The following is a 22,890-nucleotide window of genomic DNA, read 5'->3' on the forward strand; positions in this document are numbered from 1 at the left end:
TCAGGTTTTTCAGAAAACCAGCCAGTATCTGGTGTGACCACCACAAGTCGATCCAGAGCATCCCAAACTTGCTCAATGGGTGACCATTTTCACCTTCCAGGAATTTTGTACAATCCTTGCAACATGTTGCCCGGCATTATCATGCTAAAAATGAGGTGATGGCAGCAGATTAATGACACGACAATTGACACAACAATTGTGGTCGTTGTCCGTAGCTTATGCCTGCCCATACCATAACCCCACTGCCACCATGGGGCACTCTGTTCACAACATTGACATCAGCAAACCGTTCGCCCACACAACGCCAATACACGCTGTCTGCCATCTGCCCATCTGTACAGTTGAAAACGGGAATAATCTGTGAAGAGCACACTTCTCCAGCGTGCCTGTGCCATCGAAGTTGAGCATTTGCCCACTGAAGTCAGTTACAACGCCGAACTGCAGTCAGGTCAAGACACTGGTGAGGACAAAGAGCACGCACATGAGCTTCCCTGAGACGGTTTTTGGCAGTTTTTGCAGAAATTCTTTGGTTGTGCAAACTCACAGTTTCATCAGCTGTCTGGGTAGCTGGTCTCAGACAATCTCGCAGGTGAAGAAGCTGGATATGGAGGTCCTGGGCTGGCGTGGTTACACGGTTACATGGTCTGCGGTTGCGAGGCCCGGTTGGACCAGTGACGGTCGGTGACGTTTAAGATGAGGAAGGACATTTTTTTTGTTATGAGCATGGCCTTATTTCTGTTACAGCATATTGGATGACTGTCATTCATTTTCCATTCACCCAGTTCACTGTAACATCGATAGGTTTAGGCTACTACATGATACTGAAATATCTATCATGAGGTTGCTACAATCTTATGCTTATGAATGAAAGTTCACATGCACAGGATGAGAGGAACATTTTGAGTAATCAAGGTGACAGATTCAATATCGCTTTGCCTGCATCTAGATGATCTAGTGTGTAATTATTAGTCCAACAGTTGCAAACGAGAGTTTCTATTGGACAAATTCAGGTATGTTTATCCCTGTTTCGTTCTGTTTGCTTCCGTTTAAGTAACGCTTTTCAACAGAATCTGCGAAATGAATATACTCCTGATCACACGCAAACACAGTTCACTTTCTACATCGTAACCATATTAGCTAACATCATACTTAGTCAACATATCTACTAGAACTAACGCATTAGTAAACCTGCTACAATCCTGCATTACAGTTATCAAGCAGTTTAGCAGTTTGCCTAGGTGGCAATAAATGAATAAAACCAAAAGCTTAGCTTGACTTAGAAGAGTTCCAGTGTTTGGATAGCCATAGCCAGCTAGCTAACATAGCATCCCTCTCTGTTTAAGTAGGCTAAACTAGCTAGCTGCATTCGCTAGCTAAGTAAAAGGGGAACAATACAATGAAATATATATATTTTCTCACTTTCTCTCTCTCTCCCTTCCTCCTCTAAGGAGCCCCTACTGGGTTGGACGTACTGCCAAATTTTCTAAAACGACATTGTAGAGAAATTAACATTAAATTCTCTAGCAACAGCTCTGGCGGACATTCTTGCAGTCAAATCAAAATAAAAATCAAATCAAATTTTATTTGTCACATACACATGGTTAGCAGATGTTAATGCGAGTGTAGCGAAATGCTTGTGCTTCTAGTTCCGACAATGCAGTAATAACCAATGAGTAATCTAACCTAACAATTTCACAACAACTACCTTATACACACAAGTGTAAAGGAATGAAGAATATGTACATGTACATGAGTGATGGTACAGAACGGCATAGGCAAGATGCAGTAGATGGTATCGAGTACAGTATATACATATGAGATGAGTAATGTAGGGTATGTAAACATTATATGAAGTGGCATTGTTTAAAGTGGCTTGTGATACATTTTTTTCATCAATTTTATACATTATTAAAGTGGCTGGAGTTGAGTCGGTATGTTGGCAGCAGCCACTCAATGTTAGTGGTGGCCGTTTAACAGTCTGATGGCCTTGAGATGGAAGCTGTTTTTCAGTCTCTCGGTCCCTGGTTTGATGCACCTGTACTGACCTGCCTTCTGGATGATAGCGGGGTCAACAGGCAGTGGATCGGGTGGTTGACGTCCTTCATGATCTTTATGGCCTTCCTGTGACATATACCAGTCCTCGTGGTCAAAGCAATCTTGAAGCGTGGAATCAGATTGGTCGGACCAGCGTTGAACAGATCTGTTTTAGTCTCTGTCTATAGGCTGGGAGCAACCAAATGGAGTCGTGGTCAGCTTTTCTGAAAGGAGGGCGGAAGTTAGAATAACAATGATCCAGGGTTTTACCAGCCCTGGTTGCACAATCAATATGCTGATAGAATTTAGGGAGTCTTGTTTTCAGATTAGCCTTGTTAAAATCCCCAGCTACAATGAATGCAGCCTCAGGATATGTGGTTTCCAGTTTACATAGTCAAATGAAGTTTGTTCAGGGCCATCGATGTGTCTGCTTGGGGGGGAATATAAACGACTGTGATTATAATCGAAGAGAATTCTCATGGTAGATAATGCGGTTGACATTTGATTGTAAGGAATTCTAAGTCAGGTGAACAGAAGGACTTGTATGTTGTTGTTATGATCACACCACGTCTCGTTAATCATAAGGCATATACCCCCCCCACCCCCATCCTTCTTCTTACCAGAAAGATGCTTGTTTCTGTCAGCGCGATGTGTGAAGAAACCAGCTGGCTTTACCAACTCCGATAGCGTGTCTCGAGTGAGCCATGTTTCCGTGAAGCAAAGAACGTTACAGAACGTTTCCTATGTCTCTCTGGAATGCTACCCTTGCTCGGATTTCATCTACCTTGTTGTCAAGAGACTGGACATTGGCGAGTAGTATGCTCAGGAGCAGTGAGCGATGTGCCCGTCTCTAGAGCCTGGAGAGCCTGACCAGAAGATCGCCTGCCCCTTTTATGGCGTCGTTGTTTTGGTTGGCCGACTGGGATCCGATCCATTGTCCTGGGTGGTGGGCAAAACAGAGGATCCGCTTCGGGAAAGTTGTATTCCTGGTCGTAATGATGGTGAATTGACGTTGCTCTTATATCCAATAGCTTCTCCCGACTGTATGTAATAAAACCTAAGATTACCTGGGGTACCAATGTAAGATATAACAAGTAAAAAAATATATATTGCATAGTTTACTAGGAACGCGAAGCGAGGCGGCCATCTCTATCAGCGCCGGAAGTAGTGCAGCATGCCAATTTCACACTCCCTCAAAACTTGAGACATTTGTGGCATTTTTTTGTGTGACAAAACTGCACATTTTAGATTGGCTTTTTATTGTCCCCAGCACAATGTGCACCTGTGTAATGATCTTGCTGTTACAAGACTCCCTGTTACGATGTGCCCTGAGACTCGGGATCACGTTCAGGGAGTGAGTGTTTTAATAAATAAACGTAACATAATACAAAACAAGAAAACACAGACACGACACAGAAACAGAAACAATGACACCTGTGGAAGGAACCAAATGGAGTGACATATATAGGGAAGGTGATCAGGATCAGATAGAGTCCAGGTGAGTGTAATGATGGTGACAGGTGTGCGTCATAACGAGCAGCCTGGTGACCTAGAGGCCGGAAAGGGAGCACACGTGACAATCAGCTTCTTGATATGCCACATCTGTCAGGTGGATGGATTATCTTGGCAGAGGAGAAATGCTCACTAACAGGGATGTAAACAAATGTGTGCACAAAATTGGAGAGAAATAAGCTTTTTGTGCTTATGGAACATTTCTGAGATCTTTTATTTCAGCTTATAAAACATGGGACCAACACTTTACATGTTGCGTTGATATGTTTTTTCAGTGTACATATTTAAAATGCCTCCTAAAGACATGATTGTTATTGGGAAAAGAAGGTAGGCTATCAACTCATCAGTTAGCTAGCTCAATTTTTTTATGATTGTGATTAATCTTAATATAGCCTAATATTCATAATCTTCGAACTCATGATATATTAGCTAGAGTCTATACCTCTGTTCAGTGCTTAATTTGTAAATCAGGAGGTGCCGGAACAAAAAGTTCCGATAGGGGGGTGACCTGGGGAGCTCTGAGGTAACGGAACACGTGAAGAAAAAAAATCCACCTTTATTACAAAATATTACATGCAAATCATCGCATTTGCTTAGTTGTCACGACTTCTACCGAAGGCGGCTCCTCTCCCTGTTCGGGCGGCGCTCAACGGTCGGCGTCGCCGGTCTACTAGCCATTACCGATCCCTTTTTCCTTTTCTGTTTGTTTTGTCTTTGGTTCTTTTTCACACCTGGTTTCATTTGCATTAATTTCTGTGTGTATAATTGTAACCTGTTGCCTGCCTAAGTTTGTGCGGGATTAGTCTTTTATTGTGATGTGATCGGTTGGATTTACCCTTATTTGTTTTTAACGGTTACGTAAAGCGTATGAGTTGTCGGAACTTTGTTTGTTCCTCCGTGCGTTTGCACTGGTTCTCTGTTAACGAGGGCGTTGTCCTCTTCGATTGTGCCATTCCTGTGTTGGTGGACTGTCTGATTAAAACACGCTTCTCAGACATCCCTGCTCTCCTGCGCCTGACTCCTACACCTACCACCTAGACGCACCTTATCACATTAGTGGTATAAAGCAGTAGAGTAACGTTAGAGGCGTTTACAGAAGTTGCACACAAGGGGAATTTGTTTTGTAGCCTAGGGTCTGGTAAAAATGTAGCCTTTTATTACTGTAAACATATTTCATACAATTCTGTCATTTTACCTTGAGTAGAGACTTTGGCTGAATCTTTTTAATACTGCACAAATGATCAAAATGACAGGCTGATTGACAAACTGAGATCAATAAAAACAACCTTGTCTTGAATCCATCAATAGCCTAGGCCTAGGTGTGTGGAAACACACATGGTTCAAAATGAGGAGGAAATTATAGTCCTTAAAAAACTTTCCAGAATAAAAATCCTATCTCTCTCTTGTTTTACTTTATAAAACAACGTTCGCTCAATAGACCTATTTGGAAGTTCAACATTCTGAAAGACCGGTTTTGTCTTCATGCTATTCAGTGACAGATTTGCCGTGTGTTCCCGACTGTAGTCTATGCCTTGTTATTGGGCTACACACAATCCACAGCTAAGCTATTTAAAAAAAGAAGAAACCATTGATCCTCTGTGGCTAAATTATAGGCCAACTCGTGGTGTAGTAGGCTGTTCTAAATTATTACATTTCTTTCTGAACAGACAGCAGTAACTCAATAACTTTGGTACATTTATTTCAATGTATCAGGGGAACTCTAGCACCTTCCTGCGGCTATGATTATACAAGGAAATAAAGGAAGTGTTGCTGCATGCAGAGAAACACTCTTTTCATGCAGAGAAACTATTTTCATGCCACTTCTTAACAGCTACGACCAGAAGTGACTTTTTGTATCAGGTTAGGAGAACTTATGCAGGAGTTTAGGAGAATGAACGTAGCAGGTTAGGATAATTAGGTTAAGGTTGGGAAAGAGTTAGCGAAAATGCACTCCTAACCTGCTACAAAAATCACTTCTGGTAGTAGCTGTATCGAAGTGGCACAAAAAGAGTTTGCAAGTAGGCTATCAGCCAACCAGACCGGAAATGAATGATGATGAAAATCAAGTGTTATCAACTTGTAATCAAATGGTATGCTGCTGTGGCAGTACTGTTGAAATTTAAACTAGGTAACTTGGTACACACACTCGACCGGTGACTGCATCCCGCCATGCATGTTTGCAGTGGGTTCAGAACAACAATGACAAAAACTGTATACTAACAAATACTATACCACCACCCAAAAGGGCACTTGGCAAGTAAGGAGGGCAACGGTGCAGGTGTTAGGGCACATGTAGACCCCTATTTGTGCACATGCCTGGTAACTACTGATGTAATTACACATTATCTTGTTCCACTATGTAACTAATGTTTTGTAATTACACACTTTAACTACCGGTAATTTTCAATTAGTTTATTTCTATGTTTGGACCTTGTTCAAAAGCTATACCGCATCAAATGTCATGTAAGAACAATGTAGTTACATTGGATATACTTGTATTTATCATGCACCTACGCAGGAGCAAGCAACTTAGTGTAAAGTAAAACCCAGTATGGTATAATCTTTACAATTACTATTTAGTTACAATGTAATAGGCTAAACAGGAGAAATTAGGAGACATGAGAATGTTAGGTATAACCCTTTTAGTTACAGTGTACTTACAATGTAACAATCTTTAACAACCAACTCTGTAATACAGGACTCTGTACTAAAAGCAAGCAATTTAATTTAAAGTGACATTTTGATTACTTTGTAGTTACAATGTAACAACCATTGCAGACAATAGGCTAACCAGGTGAAATAAGGAGACAGGAGACATGTTTTCAGTTTGAACTTTCTTTAATATATTTGACAAAGACTCATATTCAAACCATTCAAATTAAATTTCCCATATCAGACTCAAAGCAATAATTATTTTAGTTAGTACGTTTTACTAACACAGGATGGTGGTAAAGCTAGCTAGCTAGCTAGCGTTTTTCCATCACTCACTAATGTAAGCTAGCTAAGAGCTGGCCCAATGTAGGATGTCCAATGAAAAAACACATATTTTGACCAATGGGTAGAAATTGTGTAGAAAAAAATGGTCCAAATCTCATGTCTCTATCTTAATCCGTTCAAGAGATATTGGAGTTTTTACCCTTGTAGGATGGTCAAAATTAAGACGACTAAATCAATGGAGGCCAGAGAGAAAAATCTGGAAATAGCATCGCATCAACTAGGCTGGATGCTGTGCAATAATTAAAGATACCTGACAGACTTACGATTGAACTCGTCATTTTTCTTCTCAAATCCGGTGGATATAACACAATATAGAGGTAGTATAGATATCGATTTTGAGATATGACATGTAGTATTTTCATATTAATGCGAAGTTCCTGTTCTTCTTCGAAGACTTTCACAAACACAAGTGTATCTCTGTGAAATGTCAATGGAGCGTATGTCAGCCTTCTATTGTCAAAGCCTTTTACATGTAATTCAGCTTGGGTCATGCTAATTTAGCTATTTGCGACCCGCTGAAACAACTTGGAAGACGAAGACCACAAAATCGTAAACCCTCAAAAGTTTAGGTGAGAAAGCTGCAGAGCTCTGTCAACAGAGCTCGGTCCTTATTATTGTATTAGGTATCAGTGTCACGACTTCCGTCGAAGTTTGTCCCTCTCCTTGTTCGGGCGGTGTTCGGCGGTCGACGTCACCGACCTTCTAGCCATCCCTGATCCATTTTCCATTAATTTAGTCTTGTCTTCCATCACACCTGGTTTCAATCCCATCAATTACATGTTGTGTATTTAACCCTATGTTTCCCCTCATGTCCTTGTCGGTGATTGTTTGTTGTATGTATTGGTGCAAGTTATGTTCTGGTGTGCGACGGGACACCCTCTTATTTTATTTTGTATATTTTGGTTTTCTGAGTTTTTGTATATTCATTAAACTGCTCCGTTTATACCAAGTTTACTCTCCTGCGCCTGACTTCCCTGCCACCAGCACGCACCCATTACAATTAGGTTACGAAATCAGACTTCTTGCTTATCATGTTAATGATATGTTAGAGAAAGACCCCACTGATCGATTCAGAACATAAAGAATCATATTTGTCTTGGTAAAATGTATTTTACAACATAAGGAAGTGAAATTGCATCACCAAAGCACGTTTTCTTCCACTCTGGGCAGAGTGGGTGGACACCCTATACCCCTCAAACTCAAATCTGGACGTTGAAGCCAGTTCCACTGCTTTATATCATTGTTCCCCTCTCATCAGGCACTGATTTAGATCTGGGACACCAGGTGGGTGTAATTAATTATCAGGTAAAACAGAAAACCAGCAGGCTCCGGACCTCGTATGGGTAGGAGTTGAATACCCCTGCCCTATACCATGTCAACATGTTTTCCAACATGACAAAATCATCAGAAAACTTGTGAAACATTTAGTTAACAATACTATTTCACTATTTTGAGATTTACATTGTACTTTTGCACATTACAAACCTTTATAATAGTGATGGGGAAACAAATCTTCCTGGGGTTTTGTCTGCAGAGAGTGTAAGAGATTAGTGTGACAACTCTTCATGTTCATTAAATCATTAAAAAACCACAGCAAGCATTTAGTTTGCTTTTATGTATTCCATTTAGTGATTGAAATTGTACGTTTGCACATTCAAAAGAAAAATATATAAAATTAGAAGCCAGAAGAACGCTGGGCTGTCACCAGGAGGTGACAAATGTATGTATTTGTGTAAAAAATGGAAATAAGCCCCTAACTTTACTGTGCAATCTATATATTTTTAAAATCTTGATGTATATATGTATTTTTTTTAAACTTACAAATAAAATCAATCAATCATTTCAAACTGTGCAGCTGCCAATTGATGAAAGGAAAGGGAGAGCTGTTACAAAACACCAAAACGTTTAATGACATTCAGAGATTGTCAAGCCAAGCCTTCGATAAGCCTAAAAGGTAGGGAGGATGTATTTATTGTTTGTCGAGATTGATATAGTCTAATTATTGTGGTGTTGAAAACGCAAACCATAATATTGAGGTGCCTGAAGTCGGTATGCTTTGTTTATTGGTTCTGTGCATTGGCACAGAAATCTGTTGGTGGAAAATTCATTGCACATATTTTATATCATTATAAATATGGCATTGAAATGTTGAAAATCTGATTTCCCCCTTGCTGATCATTGTCTGTAGCCGGCTCTTATAATGAATGAAACAGGCAGGGAGAGTGAGCTCGTCTGTGCTGGTCGGTGAACCTTCTGGCCCGTAGCCCTGAGTGGCATCGACTATGCCACAAAAGCATGTTGAAGTGGCAAAGTGGATATCTACATTTATAAACACAAGGTCGCTACAGTTATTCTAATTTGCGGTCATAAACATTATTTTGAGTTAATTCTATTAGGGGGAGGGTGTTCAATTTATTTTACAGTACAAGGTGAGGGTCATGCGAAATATTTGTAACGTTGTGGAGGGAGGCGCAATTTTTTTAAGACACCTTGAGTTGAACTGGCTCTTCCCCCTCAGTAACATTTGCTCTGTCCCTTCAAGGTTTGTTATGTGCAAAAGTGCAATGTAAGTCGCATAAATAGTGAAATAATATTGTAAACTAAATGCTTTATGATGATTTTGTTTATTTAACATGGAACACATGTTGACATTAGGCTAACAATGGCTAGCTAGCCATCTAGCTAGCTAGCTACATTTTGTGAATGATGGGGTTTTACTAACACAATGGTGTTTTTACTAACTAAAATAGTTATTGCTTTGAGTCTGAAATGGGGGATTGAATTTGAATATTTCGAATATGAATCATTGCCAAATCCGTGAAAGAAAAGTCAAACTGAAAAATGTTCTCCTGTCGTTATTTATCCTGATTAGCCTAGTGTCTGCAAATATTTGTACATTGTAACTACAAAGTAATTAATTAAAATGTCACTTCATTTTGGAATATGTTGCCTGCTCCTGGGTAAGGACATTTTAAATACATGTATATCCCGTGTAACAACATTGTAATTACTGAGTTGGTTGTTAAAGATTATTACATTGTAATTACAATGTAACTAAAAGGGTTATACCTAATGTGCTCTCCTGTCTCCTAATTTCTCCTGTTTAGCCCATTCTCTGCAGAGATTGTTACATTGTAACTAAATAGTAATTATAAAGATTATACCCTACTGGGCTTCACTTTACATTAAGTTGCTTACTCCTGGGTAGGTGCATGATAATTACAAGTATATCGTATTTAACTACATTGTTCTTACATTAAACTTGATTCGGTATAGCCTTTCATCCAGGTCATAACATAGAAACAAACTAATTAAAAATGAACTGTAGTTAATGACAGGATGGGCCTTGTTACAATTGTTGTTACCAGATCCTAGCCTATTTATCAACCCTGGTATTACATTTGGATTTGATGGTAGTGGCACCTTGTAGTTACTAACCATGTCCAATTTTGGTTCGAGTTATTAACATGGTAATTCACAGGTGACTTCCAAACATGTTTTTATAAAAAATGTGTTACATAGTGGAACAAGAGAATGTGCTATAACATCAGTAGTTACACATGTGGAATAAACTTCAGCAAGTGAATGTGTAATTACACATTCCTTGTTTCAATTGTGTAATAACTGATTCCGCAACAACCCTATTACCATAGTAAAACCTATGTAACTACTATGTTGTTAACACAGTTATTACCACTGAATGTAGCGATTGATTATGATGTTCATGATAGAGCAGCATTTGGGCTAGTTGTAAAATCTTGTATTTGTTGGCAAGATCAGTGGCATTTTTTGAATTGCCTTTTGGCACATAAACTATGGGAGAATGATTAACAGACGAATGGTTGAGGTGGTATCTTGATTCCAATAAACTGTGAAAACTGGGTTGTAGATGACAGCAATACATGGTACTGAGCTAGCTGAGTGAATTTGCATGGATTTGACATCTTGAAACAACCTTCTTTATACTATTTGGGGAGGAACATTGTCTAAATATTTGGCATCTTTCCAAAACTGGCAGCAGCCTATGGTTTGTGCACATGTAAATGATTTGATCAAAGTGTAACACAAAGCAGACAAAATATCAAACATACTAACATGGCCCTCTAAAAAACAGAGGTAGAGACTACTTTAAAGACAAAGACTAGTAACATACTGCAGTTTTAGACTGTATTAATATAGGGGGAAAAACTGTATCTAGCTAAAATGTATTTTAAAGTATTCAGCTCTTGAGATTTCCAGTTTGGTTGGTGGGCACATCCGTCCTCAAATAGACAGCGGGAAATTAACATCTTACAGTTACTGTACTGTGGCTATATAGGCCAAGTGTTTAAATATTACACAACTCATTGCCGTATCACTGGATTCCCAACAACCCAGTTTTCAGTCTAATCTTACCAAACTACCATGAAACCCTTGCTATATCATAACCTAACTGGCTGATTTCCAAACTGCCTGACATGCATTCAAGAAGTCAACGTATTAGATCCAATCCAGAGCAGCTACCAAGCTACAGTACCACATCATTCTACTGACCAGAAAGTGTTAAAATGATATTGCAAGCACAAAAGCTTCTGTCATCATCAGTGGATATTACATCACATGACTGACATGATTGAGTCAAGCGCTATGCCCTTAATGCAGGTTACATAACTCCCAGGTCAACTTTATTCTTGTCTTTTATTTGATGTGTGCACTCAGGGCATCAGTGACATTCACTGATCAATTACTGCAAGTACAGTACCAGGGAGAACCAAAATATCTGCATGACTGGAGCTGTACAAGATTGCGTGAATTCAGTGTGAATGTGAGTGATGTGAATTTAGCTTGCTGAACTTTAGTAACCATCCAAGTCCTATCCTTTCCCTCGGTTGTTTTGTCTCCCTCTTGATTTGATTTGGTCAGGTGGCAGGTTTCAAGTTAATGTCAGTATAAGCCCCCTCTGAATCTTGACAGTGTCAAGTCATCTCTCATCAAAGAGCCAATGCCAATTTATAACTAAGCAAACACTGGCCAATCAATTATCCTTACTTGGAACGAGATGGCGGTGTCATCTAGGCATACAGCTGAACAAATAGGCTTACTGTTAGCAGTACAGTATCCTCAAAGATAAACACTGAACTATATAAATATGATTAAGAATACATGCATACTCTGAGCATACAATATAAATAATGATGTGTGTGTGGGGGGGTGTCAGAGAGAGAGAGGAAGCATACTAGAGAGTCTAATGTAGGTGGTGATTGACAACATATCTCTAAATTGTTTATTTGCAATCATAATTACGTATAGTCTGGCCGATGGTCATGAATTCTATAATCAATCGGGACATTTCTATAGCCTTCGAAGGGAGCCTAATGAGAGGGCTTAATGTTGGTTTTAAAAGGGTCCTACATGTTTACCAGTCTGCTAAATTCACTAGGCTATAACAGCAACTTTATCTAGCCTGGTAGCCAGATGTGCTTCTGCTTTAGTCAACTCCTTTATTGTTGTCATGCCTAACAAAGGAAAAACAGAATTAACCACCAGGCTAAAGTTCAGCCATGAACTTCACTCAGGTACGCACGTGATGTCACAGGAAAGGATCGGGTGAGGATTATGCTAAATGATGGACTCTGACTATAGAAATGGTCTATTCATTCATACATAATAAAAATAATGTCAGTGAGGATGAATTAAATTGATTTAAAGGCAGCAGGACTGACATAAATAATCAAAAGTCCATCTGTTCAGTTACTCTTTGTTTTTTCATGGCCCCATTTTTTAAAATTTGTTGTACTCATCATACTGTCCACACTCACCAGCCATGCTTTGTCAAACACCTATAAAGAACTATCTTTGTGTGTACGTATCATCCTGAAATTGTTACATTACAAGCAATTGGAAAGGCTTTCACTGCAAACAGCTTATTCAAAACACAGCACAAACTCATATACAACTCTATATGCCACCAGTGCCCTCTCTACTCCCTGCTATTGCAATAAATTATGGAGGAAGCTATATTTGGAATCATGTAACAATTCTGGATTCTTTGTTCTGTCCAAATGAAAACAAAGCACAAGTTTTTTTTCTGTGTGGAAGGACCTATTTTATTTGCACATTGGTGATATGCTGTTATTGACAAAATACCTTATGATAATAACAGTGTTTTAGATAACTGGGAACCCTATGAAAGGTCTAATGTTTTTGTAGCTTGTGCTTCAACTCATTGTGCATATCATTAATAAATGTTGACTGTTGTGTTTAGCATTGACCCACGTAACCTTGATTTTAATACTAGTCATGTTTAAATCAGCTCCAAATATGGGATACCATATGTTTGCTAGGTGACATTAAATTAAACAGTGCAAAACATACAATCAGTCTCTTTGTATGTCATTTGTCATTGCAACCCATATACTAGGCTACCACTAGTGGATGAATATGCGACTAGAAAGGTTAAACAATTCTCATTGCGAAATTAAACTTAATGATCGTGAAGGCAGCTGTGTTCATAAACAATCAATTCGACGGACAACAGCGTTCAATGTTTTCTCCAACATGCATTCAAGTAAATATGTGTAGAGGAGTTGAACATGTAGATCTAGGTCAGTCTATAGATGTTTTGAGGTGAGGTGATACATAGGCCAATGCCACTAAAATCTCAATAAATAAAATGGTAGAGCTGCCTGACATCTTGTTTATGTGGTTTATTTATTTTGATAATTTAATTGTTATATAACTGTTAACAGTTCGGATAAGCTATTCATAAACGATACACAGAAAAACATTCAAACGCACGATTTTATTGTATTTCCACCTGCGCTATAAAGAAGCGCAATACAGTGCTGTGCGATTTTGCCCAGTCCGTTTCGGTAAGGATGCTGTATAGAATAAATCAATTGCATCCCTGTTCGTGCATCTGACCTACCTCAACGATGAACGTCTTCTCTTCACCACAGACCGAGACAACCCAGAATAAAATATGAAAGTAGCAGGTTTTCCAGCAAAAACCAGGGAGCCCCGCTTTCCTCCTCTTCACTCCAAGCCCCGCCATGACTGTCCCCAAATTCCCCCCTCAGTCCGCGTTTGAGTTCCAGTCTTATGTCCTGTGTCCGTGCTTTATTCCCAGGAAGAATGATTACCTAAATTTCTCTGGTTGAATTTCAACGCATACCAACCGCTATTCTCGGGCTCTCATTGCGCAGACTCTGTTCTTAAAGCGTCACACAAAACGGAAGGTATTTATGCCTGCACTCCAATGCTTAAACTGTAAACCGGGAGGTGCCAGGACAAAAAGAGAGCGCGAGAGGGGGGTGACCTGGGGGACTCTGAGGTACCGAAACGGATAAAAATACAAATAAAATAAAGCAGTGCATGCATATCATCGCATTTGCTTGGTGGCATAGAGCATTGGAGTAGAGGTGCTTCCAGAAGTTGCATAAATGGGAGAACAAAATTGTACTTGGGTCCAGGAAGAATCTGGCCTTTTATAAACCCATTTCAAACAATTCTACATCATTTTATATGACTGGAGACTTTAGCAGAATATTTTTTTAAACCGCACAAATGATTGAAATGGCAGTCTACATTGACACTGACAAACTGAGAATCCGAGATCAATAAAAACGACCTCGTCTTGAATCCAACAATAGCCTAGGCTTACGTGTGTGGAGACACATATATTGTACAGTGTGAGGAGGAAATTATAGTCCTAGAAAAGCTTTCCACTTTCTCTGACTCACCCATTGCAGCAGGAAGCAGGGGTGCTACAGCACCCCCTAAAAAAATCTAAATAAAAAAAAAGGATCTTAAGCCAATAATTGTTTCCCAAAAGTAGTAGTACATTGTACACGCCATTACAAACCTTTCCTATTGTTCAGAACATGCTATATACTTCCACTCATATAAGTATATCGCTTTGTGCAGGATGTTAATATGTATGGTGTTGAGTCTCTGCCACTTTGTACCTGCAGTAATCACGTCTGCATCCAGCTCTGACAGCAGGTCCTCGGCATGAATATCCTTGCGGCCCTGACGCAGTCTCTTCTCAGTGAAAACTATTTTCTGTCAGCTTTGTTGAAATCCAAAGTTGAGTAAATCAAAATTTGGAGCAATCTGGAGAACAGGTCTATTCATTTATTTATCATTTCAATTAGAAGGGTACATTGAAAGGTAGCACGTTCAATTGCAAAATCTAAGCTGTAATGCATATAACTTTGCACATCCATGAAACTGGCACAAGAATAATGAAATCACACATTGAATTCTGCCTACTGACAAGTATGAGTATCACGGTTCGAGCACACTAAAATTCAAATTCTCTTTAATGCTTAAATTCAATGAGGACAATATAGAATTAGGTGTCATTTCTGAATTGACTGGAACTGAAATGGAACTGACCCAAACCCTGATGAGTATACTTTAAATCATGTATGGAAATTAATTTGATTTTAACCCTGTTGCTGAGGTGCTTAGACGTTTGTTGAGCCACCATGCCTGGAGTATCCGGCAACTGTGATTGAGATCTCCTCCATGGTCTTGGACCCGTTTTCATGTATCCACGTTGCCCTCTGGATGGCTGTCTCCTTTAGGGGACAAATCTGACTCTCTTTATGGCAAAAAGTACACTATATATGCAAAAGTATGTGGACACCCCTTCAAATGAGTTTTCAGGCTATTTCATCTACACCCACTGCTAAAAGGTGTACAAAGTTGATCACACAGCCATGCAATCTCCATAAACAAACATTGGCAGTAGAATTACCTTACTAAGAGCTCAGTGACTTTCAAAGTGGCACTGTCATAGGATGCCACCTTTCCAACAAGTCAGTTTGTCAAATTTATGCCCTGATAGAGCTGCCCCAGTCAAATGTAAGTGCTGTTATTGTGAAGTGTAAACGTCTAGGCTCAACAATGGCTCAGCCGCAAAGTGGTAGGCCACACAAGCTCAGAGAAAGGGACGAGTACTGAAGCCTATAGCGCGTAAACATTGCCTGTCCTCGGTTGCAACATTGCCTGTCCTCGGTGGAAGTAACGTCAGCAAAATAACTGTTTGTCGGGAGCTTCATGAAATGGGTTTCCATGGCCAAGCACTGCACACAAGCCTAAGACCACCATGTGCAATGCCAAGCGTCGGCTGGTGTGGTGTTTAGTTTGCCGCCATTGGACTCTGGAGCAGTGGAAACGCATTCTCTGGAGTGATGAATCCCACTTCACCATCTGGCAGTCCGACGGACGAATCTGGGTTTGGCGGATGCCAGGAGAACGCTACCTGCCCGAATGCATAGTGCCAACTCTAATGTTTGGTGGATGAGGTCTGGGGCTGTTTTTCATGGTTCAGCCTCGGCCCCTTAGTTCCAGTGAAGGGAAATCTTAATGCTACAGCATTCAATGACATTCTAGACAATTCTGTGATTCCAACTTTGTGGGAAGCCCCTTACCTGTTTCCTGTGCACAAAGCAAGATCCATACAGAATGTTTTGTTGAGATCGGTGTGGAAGAACTTCACTGGCTTGCACAGAGCCCTGACCTCAACCCCACTGAACACATTTGGGATGAATTGGAACGTCGACTGCAAGCCAGGCCTAATCGCCAAATGTCAGTGCCCGACCTCACTAATGCTCTTGAGGCTGAATGGAAGCAACGTGAAAGTGACCGACACCAGTCAAATGTCAGACTTAGCTAGCTTTCTACAGGCACTGACATAGCTAACTAGCTAGCTAACGATGTTAACGTTAGCTAACCAGACGTCGACAAAAACTTTACATTTAGCTAGCTATATTCCGTGACACATGTAAAACATCAATGTTAACAGTAAGCTCCAATAAGCTAGCGAGGCTAACAATATTTAGCTAACATAGCTAGCTACCACAACAGAAGAAAATAGTTTGTTAGCTATCACTCGAGCTAACGTTAGCAGGCAAGATGTTGATTTGAGGTAGCTAGCTGACTTAGATAGCTAGTTAACGTTAGCTATATAACTGAAAAAAAGAAATTGACAGATAAATGTATTTGTGATAGGACATAACCTGAATTACATAACATGTTACTTAAGTTTTGCAGTCAGACAAAACACATTTTCCAAAATGTCTGTTGAAATGGGAGTTTGTTAACTTGTGTAACACAGCATTTGTGCACTGGTGGACTTTACTTCAAGCGCTGGTGGCGGGAGAATTAACTACGTTCTCTCCGGTCATCACTAGTTACCACAGCCACAGTCATAAACCTCACCTATTTATACAATTATTTTCTTAAAATGTGATTTAAAAATGAACCGTTGCCTTAACCACACTGCTAACCTTATGGCTAACATTAACCTTAAATTCATATATTTCAAAATGGCCACTGATTATTGTTACAATTCAGAAGGACTATTTGAAGAGAAAGGCTTCAAATTCAGCACAGAGCTAGATTTATGAACCCTGAAAATACCACAGATTAGGTCCCTGAGGGCCATGGCATTTTACACAATGGCCACTGTTGGTAATATAACCTTAAAGTTACAGTTGTCTTTTTTTTTAGATAAACACAATAAATGTGGCACAGAGGTAGATTCATGTACTCCGAAAAGACCCCAATTAGGCTAGATTATATACATCTCCTAACATGCCTGCCATTGGTTGTTTTACACCATACACTTGAATACAGGGTGTCAGGTCAGATCCAAGCCACTAGTAAATTAGCCGGTTAGTTCCAAGGCTTTTAATGCTGTACTTTTTCTTATGATAAAAACACACTTCCTAAAAGGGTGTATATTTTGAATGATGATGTTGGAAGTCCTTTAGAGTGCAGGAAGTACACCTTAACCCAATACTGCCTCTAGTGTATTTAGTCTGAATTTGTTCCTGATATTTCTATTTGATTTGATTTAACCTTTATTTAACCTCTTGAAGCTAGGGGGCAGAATTGTTACTTTTGGATAAATAGCGTGCCCAATTTCAACTTCCTGCTACTCATGCCACGAATATAAGATATGCATATTATTCATATATTTGGATAGAAAACACTCTGAAGTTTCTAAAACTGTTTGAATCATGTCTGTGAGTATAACAGAACTTATGTAGCAGGCAAACCCCCGAGGACTAACTGTTCAATTTGGTTGAGGTTATTCCTTTGTGCAATGAAGAAGTAGGCCAACTCGGAACTGGGGACACTTTTGTGAGTTGCGCAAGATGTGAAAAGCAGCGCTGGTTTGTTTTCTTTCCTGTATTGAATACAGATTGCCCCGTCTACAATTTGATCGATTATTAACTTTAAAAATACCTAATGTTGTATTACAAAAGTAGTTTGAAATATTTTGGCAAAGTTTATAGGGAACTTTTGAAATATTTCGTAGTGACGTTGCATTTTTGTAAGCAGTTTTTTTTCAGTCTCAAACGTGCTTTATAAATGGACATTTTGGATATACAGTGGGGCAAAAAAAGTATTTAGTCAGCCACCAATTGTGCAAGTTCTCCCACTTAAAAAGATGAGAGAGGCCTGTAATTTTCAGAGCTGTCGAAGGACACCAGAAACAAAATTGTAGACCTGCACCAGGCTGGGAAGACTGAATCTGCAATAGGTAAGCAGCTTGGTTTGAAGAAATCAACTGTGGGAGCAATTATTAGGAAATGGAAGACATACAAGACCACTGATAATCTCCCTCGATCTGGGGCTCCACGCAAGATCTCATCCTGTGGGGTCAAAATGATCACAAGAACGGTGAGCAAAAATCTCAGAACCACACGGGGGGACCTAATGAATGACCTGCAGAGAGTTGGGACCAAAGTAACAAAGCCTACCATCAGTAACACACTACGCCGCCAGAGAATCAAATCCTGCAGTGCCAGACGTGTCCCCCTGCTTAAGCCAGTACATGTCCAGGCCCGTCTGAAGTTTGCTAGAGAGCATTTGGATGATCCAGAAGAAGATTGGGAAATTAATATGGTCAGATGAAACCAAAATATAACTTTTTGGTAAAAACTCAACTCGTCATGTTTGGAGGACAAATGCTGAGTTGCATCCAAAGAACACCATACCTACTGTGAAGCATGGGGGTGGAAACATCATGCTTTGGGGCTGTTTTTCTGCAAAGGGACCAGGACCACTGATCCGGGTAAAGGAAAGAATGAATGGGGCCATGTATTGTGAGATTTTGAGTGAAAACCTCCTTCCATCAGCGAGGGCATTGAAGATGAAACGTGGCTGGGTCTTTCAGCATGACAATGATCCAAAACACACCGCCCGGGCAACAAAGGAGTGGCTTCGTGAGAAGCATTTCAAGGTCCTGGAGTGGCCTAGCCAGTCTCCAGATCTCAACCCCATAGAAAATATTTGGAGGGAGTTGAAAGTCCGTGTTGCCCAGCAACAGCCCCAAAACATCACTGCTCTAGAGGAGATCTGCATGGAGGAATGGGCCAAAATACCAGCAAATGTGTGTGAAAACCTTGTGAACACTTACAGAAAACGTTTGACCTCTGTTGTTGACAACAAAGGGTATATAACAAAGTATTGAGATAAACTTTTGTTATTGACCAAATACTTATTTTCCACCATAATTTGCAAATAAATTAATTAAAAATGTGATTTTCTGGATCCCCCCCCCCCCTCATTTTGTCTGTCATAGTTGAAGTGTACCTATGATGAAAATTTACAGGCCTCTCTCATATTTTTAAGTGGGAGAACTTGCACAATTGGTGGCTGACTAAATACTTTTTTTGCCCCACTGTATGTGCCTTCAGACCAGGAAACAGGGATGAATGAACCAATATATTTATTGCAACACAGGGAGAGAGGAGTGCAGGCCAGACTAAGCTCGGTGGGTTGTAGGAAACCAGATGAGCTGAGGTTGGAGTGAGCTGGGTAGAGACAGGGAGAAAAAAGTGGAGTGTTTTTTGGGTGAGTATGGTTCCCAATCAGAGGCAGTTGTCTATCGTTGACTCTGATTGGGGATCATATATAGGTTGTCATTTTCCTCTTGGTTTTTGTGGGATCTTGTTTTCTGTATAGTTTATTTTGCCTTACAGAACTTTCTGCGTTCGTTTTTGTCGTTGTTATTTTGCTTTTGGTGTCATCAATAAAAAGAACGATGTACGTCTACCACGCTGCACCTTGGTCCGGTCATTCCACAAACGAGTGCCGTAACAACAACTTCCTTCACAATAGCTCTCCTCTGAAAAACGTAAGAAGTATGAAAGCCCTGAAGTCTGCAGAAGCTTCATCGTAGTACGGCCACTTCAGACGTCAGATTTACCATGCAGAGCCTTTTAAGGCATTGAAGTGGTAAAAGCAATGGCATAAAAAGGCAAAAAGCATTAAAAAGGAGAAAATACATTTACAATGGTTCTCTTTATTAGTATTAGCCATATCAGCCCATTAAAACACGTAGCTGGAGCAGAGAGGACTTAGAGCATGTGGCTTTGCAAGACGCAAGTGTTTCATCTCCTCACTGGGATGATTTTAACAGTGCGACACCACACAGGCCTCATGCCGCTCAGCTAGGAGCGTACCAGAAATTATTTTTATAAAAACACAAAAATAATTAATATATTCAACTGGCTCGGCTCGCTATTACAGCACCACCAATTTCCATTTAGGTGGACAAAAGTCCTATTGAGAGGGGTGGCTGGAAACAACTGATGAATCGTCCAAAGTCTGCCAAAAGTCTGCCAAAAGTCTGCCAAAAGCTCCAGCACTGTTGGTAAAGTTGAAATCAGGAAATAGCGTGTTTGTTTGAGCTCCTCTGGAAAAATCTGTTACAGAGTCTAGACTTGTGTTGTGTGGCATTGTCCTTGACTCCCCTGGGAAAAGGAGGAATATGAGCACCATGATCATGGTGAAGTAGAGGATGGTAGTGGCCGACGGCCACGCTGATGATCTGCAGCTTGGAGAAGAAGTAGTGCACTTCGTAGACAAACAGGTAGACTACCATGAAGAGACTGTTCAGGAAGGAGTACCAACAACAGTGAGTCCTATACAAAACACAACACACTTTTTAGGTTCGGCGCAATACAATTTTTGGACACTGCGGTGAGGTCTAGGTGCTTGGATTGATGAGCAGAGATAAATTGAATGATATTAGAAAGAAACATTTGCATAATTTAGAATGTTTTCATAAAACTAAAATAGATTTAGTGTTGACATGAAGACTTCACACAAACTGGAAATCCATTAAAAATATATTACACATTGCTTACATACAAAGAGAAAGATCACAGTATGCCATTATTGTGATAACCAGATCCATGTACTGTATGTATGGCTTCCTCCACATCTGCACACAAGTGGAAGTAGCACAGCAGGATGGTGGCCTTGGAGGAGGTGACGAGGAAAATGATGAATACCAGGAACAGATACTCAACAATCAATCAAATTCAGTCTCCTTGCTTAGAGGTTGAGTTGACCTTGGTTCAAAGAAATTATGAGTTAGATTGCAAATGTTACTTACTGGATGAAGATGCCCCCATGACGATGTCGGGCACTGGCTTGGTTCATGGATCTGCCGAGTGATCTTGTTGGTTCGCACTAGCTGCTCAATTGCCTGGAGCACAGAGAGTAGCATAGAAACACATCAAGACATTGTTAGACCCTTGTTAGTGTGCAAATTGTTATGCCAGTGTGAGAGAGCAAAGACACCATTGGGTGCACACTGCCTGCCCTAGAGTACACCTACAACACCAGGTGTCACCGGAAGGCAAAGTAGATCATCAGGGTCTCCAACCACCCAAGCCATGCCCTGTTCTCCCCGCTTCAAACACTCAGACGTGGGCAGTACAGGAGCATCATGGCAAAAACTGAAAGACTTGCCAAAAGTTTCTAACCTCAGACCAGACCATTGGGCTGCTGAAAAGCCACCCCCTTTCCCCTGCCCAAAAAGGTTTCTTGTTTTTATTTCCCTCAATAGTCATGCTGCTGCTCCCCCTATGGTCAAACCACCATACCCCCTCAGCAATCTGTACTCTGCCTCTACCCCAATGGAGATGTATTTATTAATCACTGCCACAGTTGTTATTATGTACACAGTGCATTCTGAAAGTATTCAGACCCCTTGACCTTTCCACATTTTGTTACGTTACAGCCTTATTTACCCACAATACCCCATAATGACAAAGCAAACCTATTAAACATAAAAACGGAAATATCACATACACATAAGTATTCAGACCCTTAACTCAGTACTTTGTTGAAGCATCTTTGGTAGCGATTACAGCCTCGAGTCTTGGGTATGATGGTACAAGCTTGGCACACCTGTATTTGGGGAGTTTGTCCTATTCTTCTCTACAGATTCTCTCAAGTTCCGTCAGGTTGGATGGGGAGAGTCGCTGCACAGCTATTTTCAGGTCTCTCCAGAGATGTCCGATCAGGTTCAAGTCCGGGCTTTGACTGGGCCACTCAAAGACATTCAGAGACTTGTCCCGAAGCCACTCCTACGTTGTCTTGGCTGTGTGCTTAGGGTCGTTGTCCTGTTGGAAGGTGAACCTTCTCCCCAGTCTGAGGTCCTGAGAGCTCTGAAGCAGGTTTTCATAAAGGAACTCTCTGTACTTTGCTCCGTTCATCTTTGCTTCGATCCTGACTAGTGCCTTTTACTGGTTTCCATCTGGCCACTCTACCATAAAGGCCTGATTGGTGGAGTGCTGCAGAGATGTCCTTCTGGATGATTCTCCCATCTCCACACAGGAACTCTGGAGCTCTGTCATAGTGATTATCGGGTTCTTGACCAAGGCCCCGATTGCTCAGTTTGGCCGGGTGGCCAGCTCTAGGAAGAGTTTTGGTGGTTCCAAACTTCTTCAATTTAAGAGTGATGGAGGCCACTAAGTTCTTGGGGATCTTCAATGCGGCAGAATGTTTTTACCACCCTTCCCTAGATCTTTGCCTCGACACAATCCTGGCTCACCAGACAATTCCTTCGACCTCATGGCTTGGTAATTGCTCTGACATCCACTGTCAACTGTGGGACCTTATATAGACAGGGGTGTGCCTTTCCAAATAATGTCCAATCAATTGAATTTACTCCAGGTGGACTCCAATCAAGTTGTAGAAACATCTCACGGATGAGCAATGGAAACAGGATGCACCTGAGCTCAATTTTGAGTCTCATAGCAAGGTCTGAATACAGTATTTATTTATTTTTTATTTGTACATTTGCAAAATCTGGTTTTCGCTTTGTCATTTTGGGGTATTATGTATAGATTTATGAGGGAAAAAAGTATTTAATCAATTTTAGAACAAGGCTGTAATGTAACAAAATGTGGAATAAGTAAAGGGGTCTGAATTAATTCCAAATGCGCTGTATAGTGCTATTTCTATTGTTGTTTTTTTATTACAATTTGAATTATTTTATATAACTTAGTCCTGCATTTTGTAGCTCGAAGCCAGATGTTCACTGTACCC

The 22,890-nt window shown here is 40.4% G+C and overlaps 1 protein-coding gene across 2 annotated transcripts in view; it reads right to left on the reverse strand.

Moving 5' to 3' along the window:
* mmp24 (matrix metallopeptidase 24) overlaps positions 1-13,696 on the reverse strand; it is a 65,822-nt gene extending 52,126 nt beyond the window's left edge. For both annotated transcript variants that reach the window (XM_029682706.2, XM_029682705.2), the window contains exon 1: positions 13,451-13,696. In XM_029682706.2, the coding sequence (XP_029538566.1) occupies positions 13,451-13,576 (126 nt within the window). In that variant the 5' untranslated portion in view covers positions 13,577-13,696. The remainder of the gene's footprint in view (positions 1-13,450) is intronic.
* Positions 13,697-22,890: the final 9,194 nt, after the last annotated feature.

Source organism: Oncorhynchus nerka, linkage group LG15 (genome assembly GCF_034236695.1).
Source record: "Oncorhynchus nerka isolate Pitt River linkage group LG15, Oner_Uvic_2.0, whole genome shotgun sequence".
NCBI classification, from domain to species: domain Eukaryota; kingdom Metazoa; phylum Chordata; class Actinopteri; order Salmoniformes; family Salmonidae; genus Oncorhynchus; species Oncorhynchus nerka.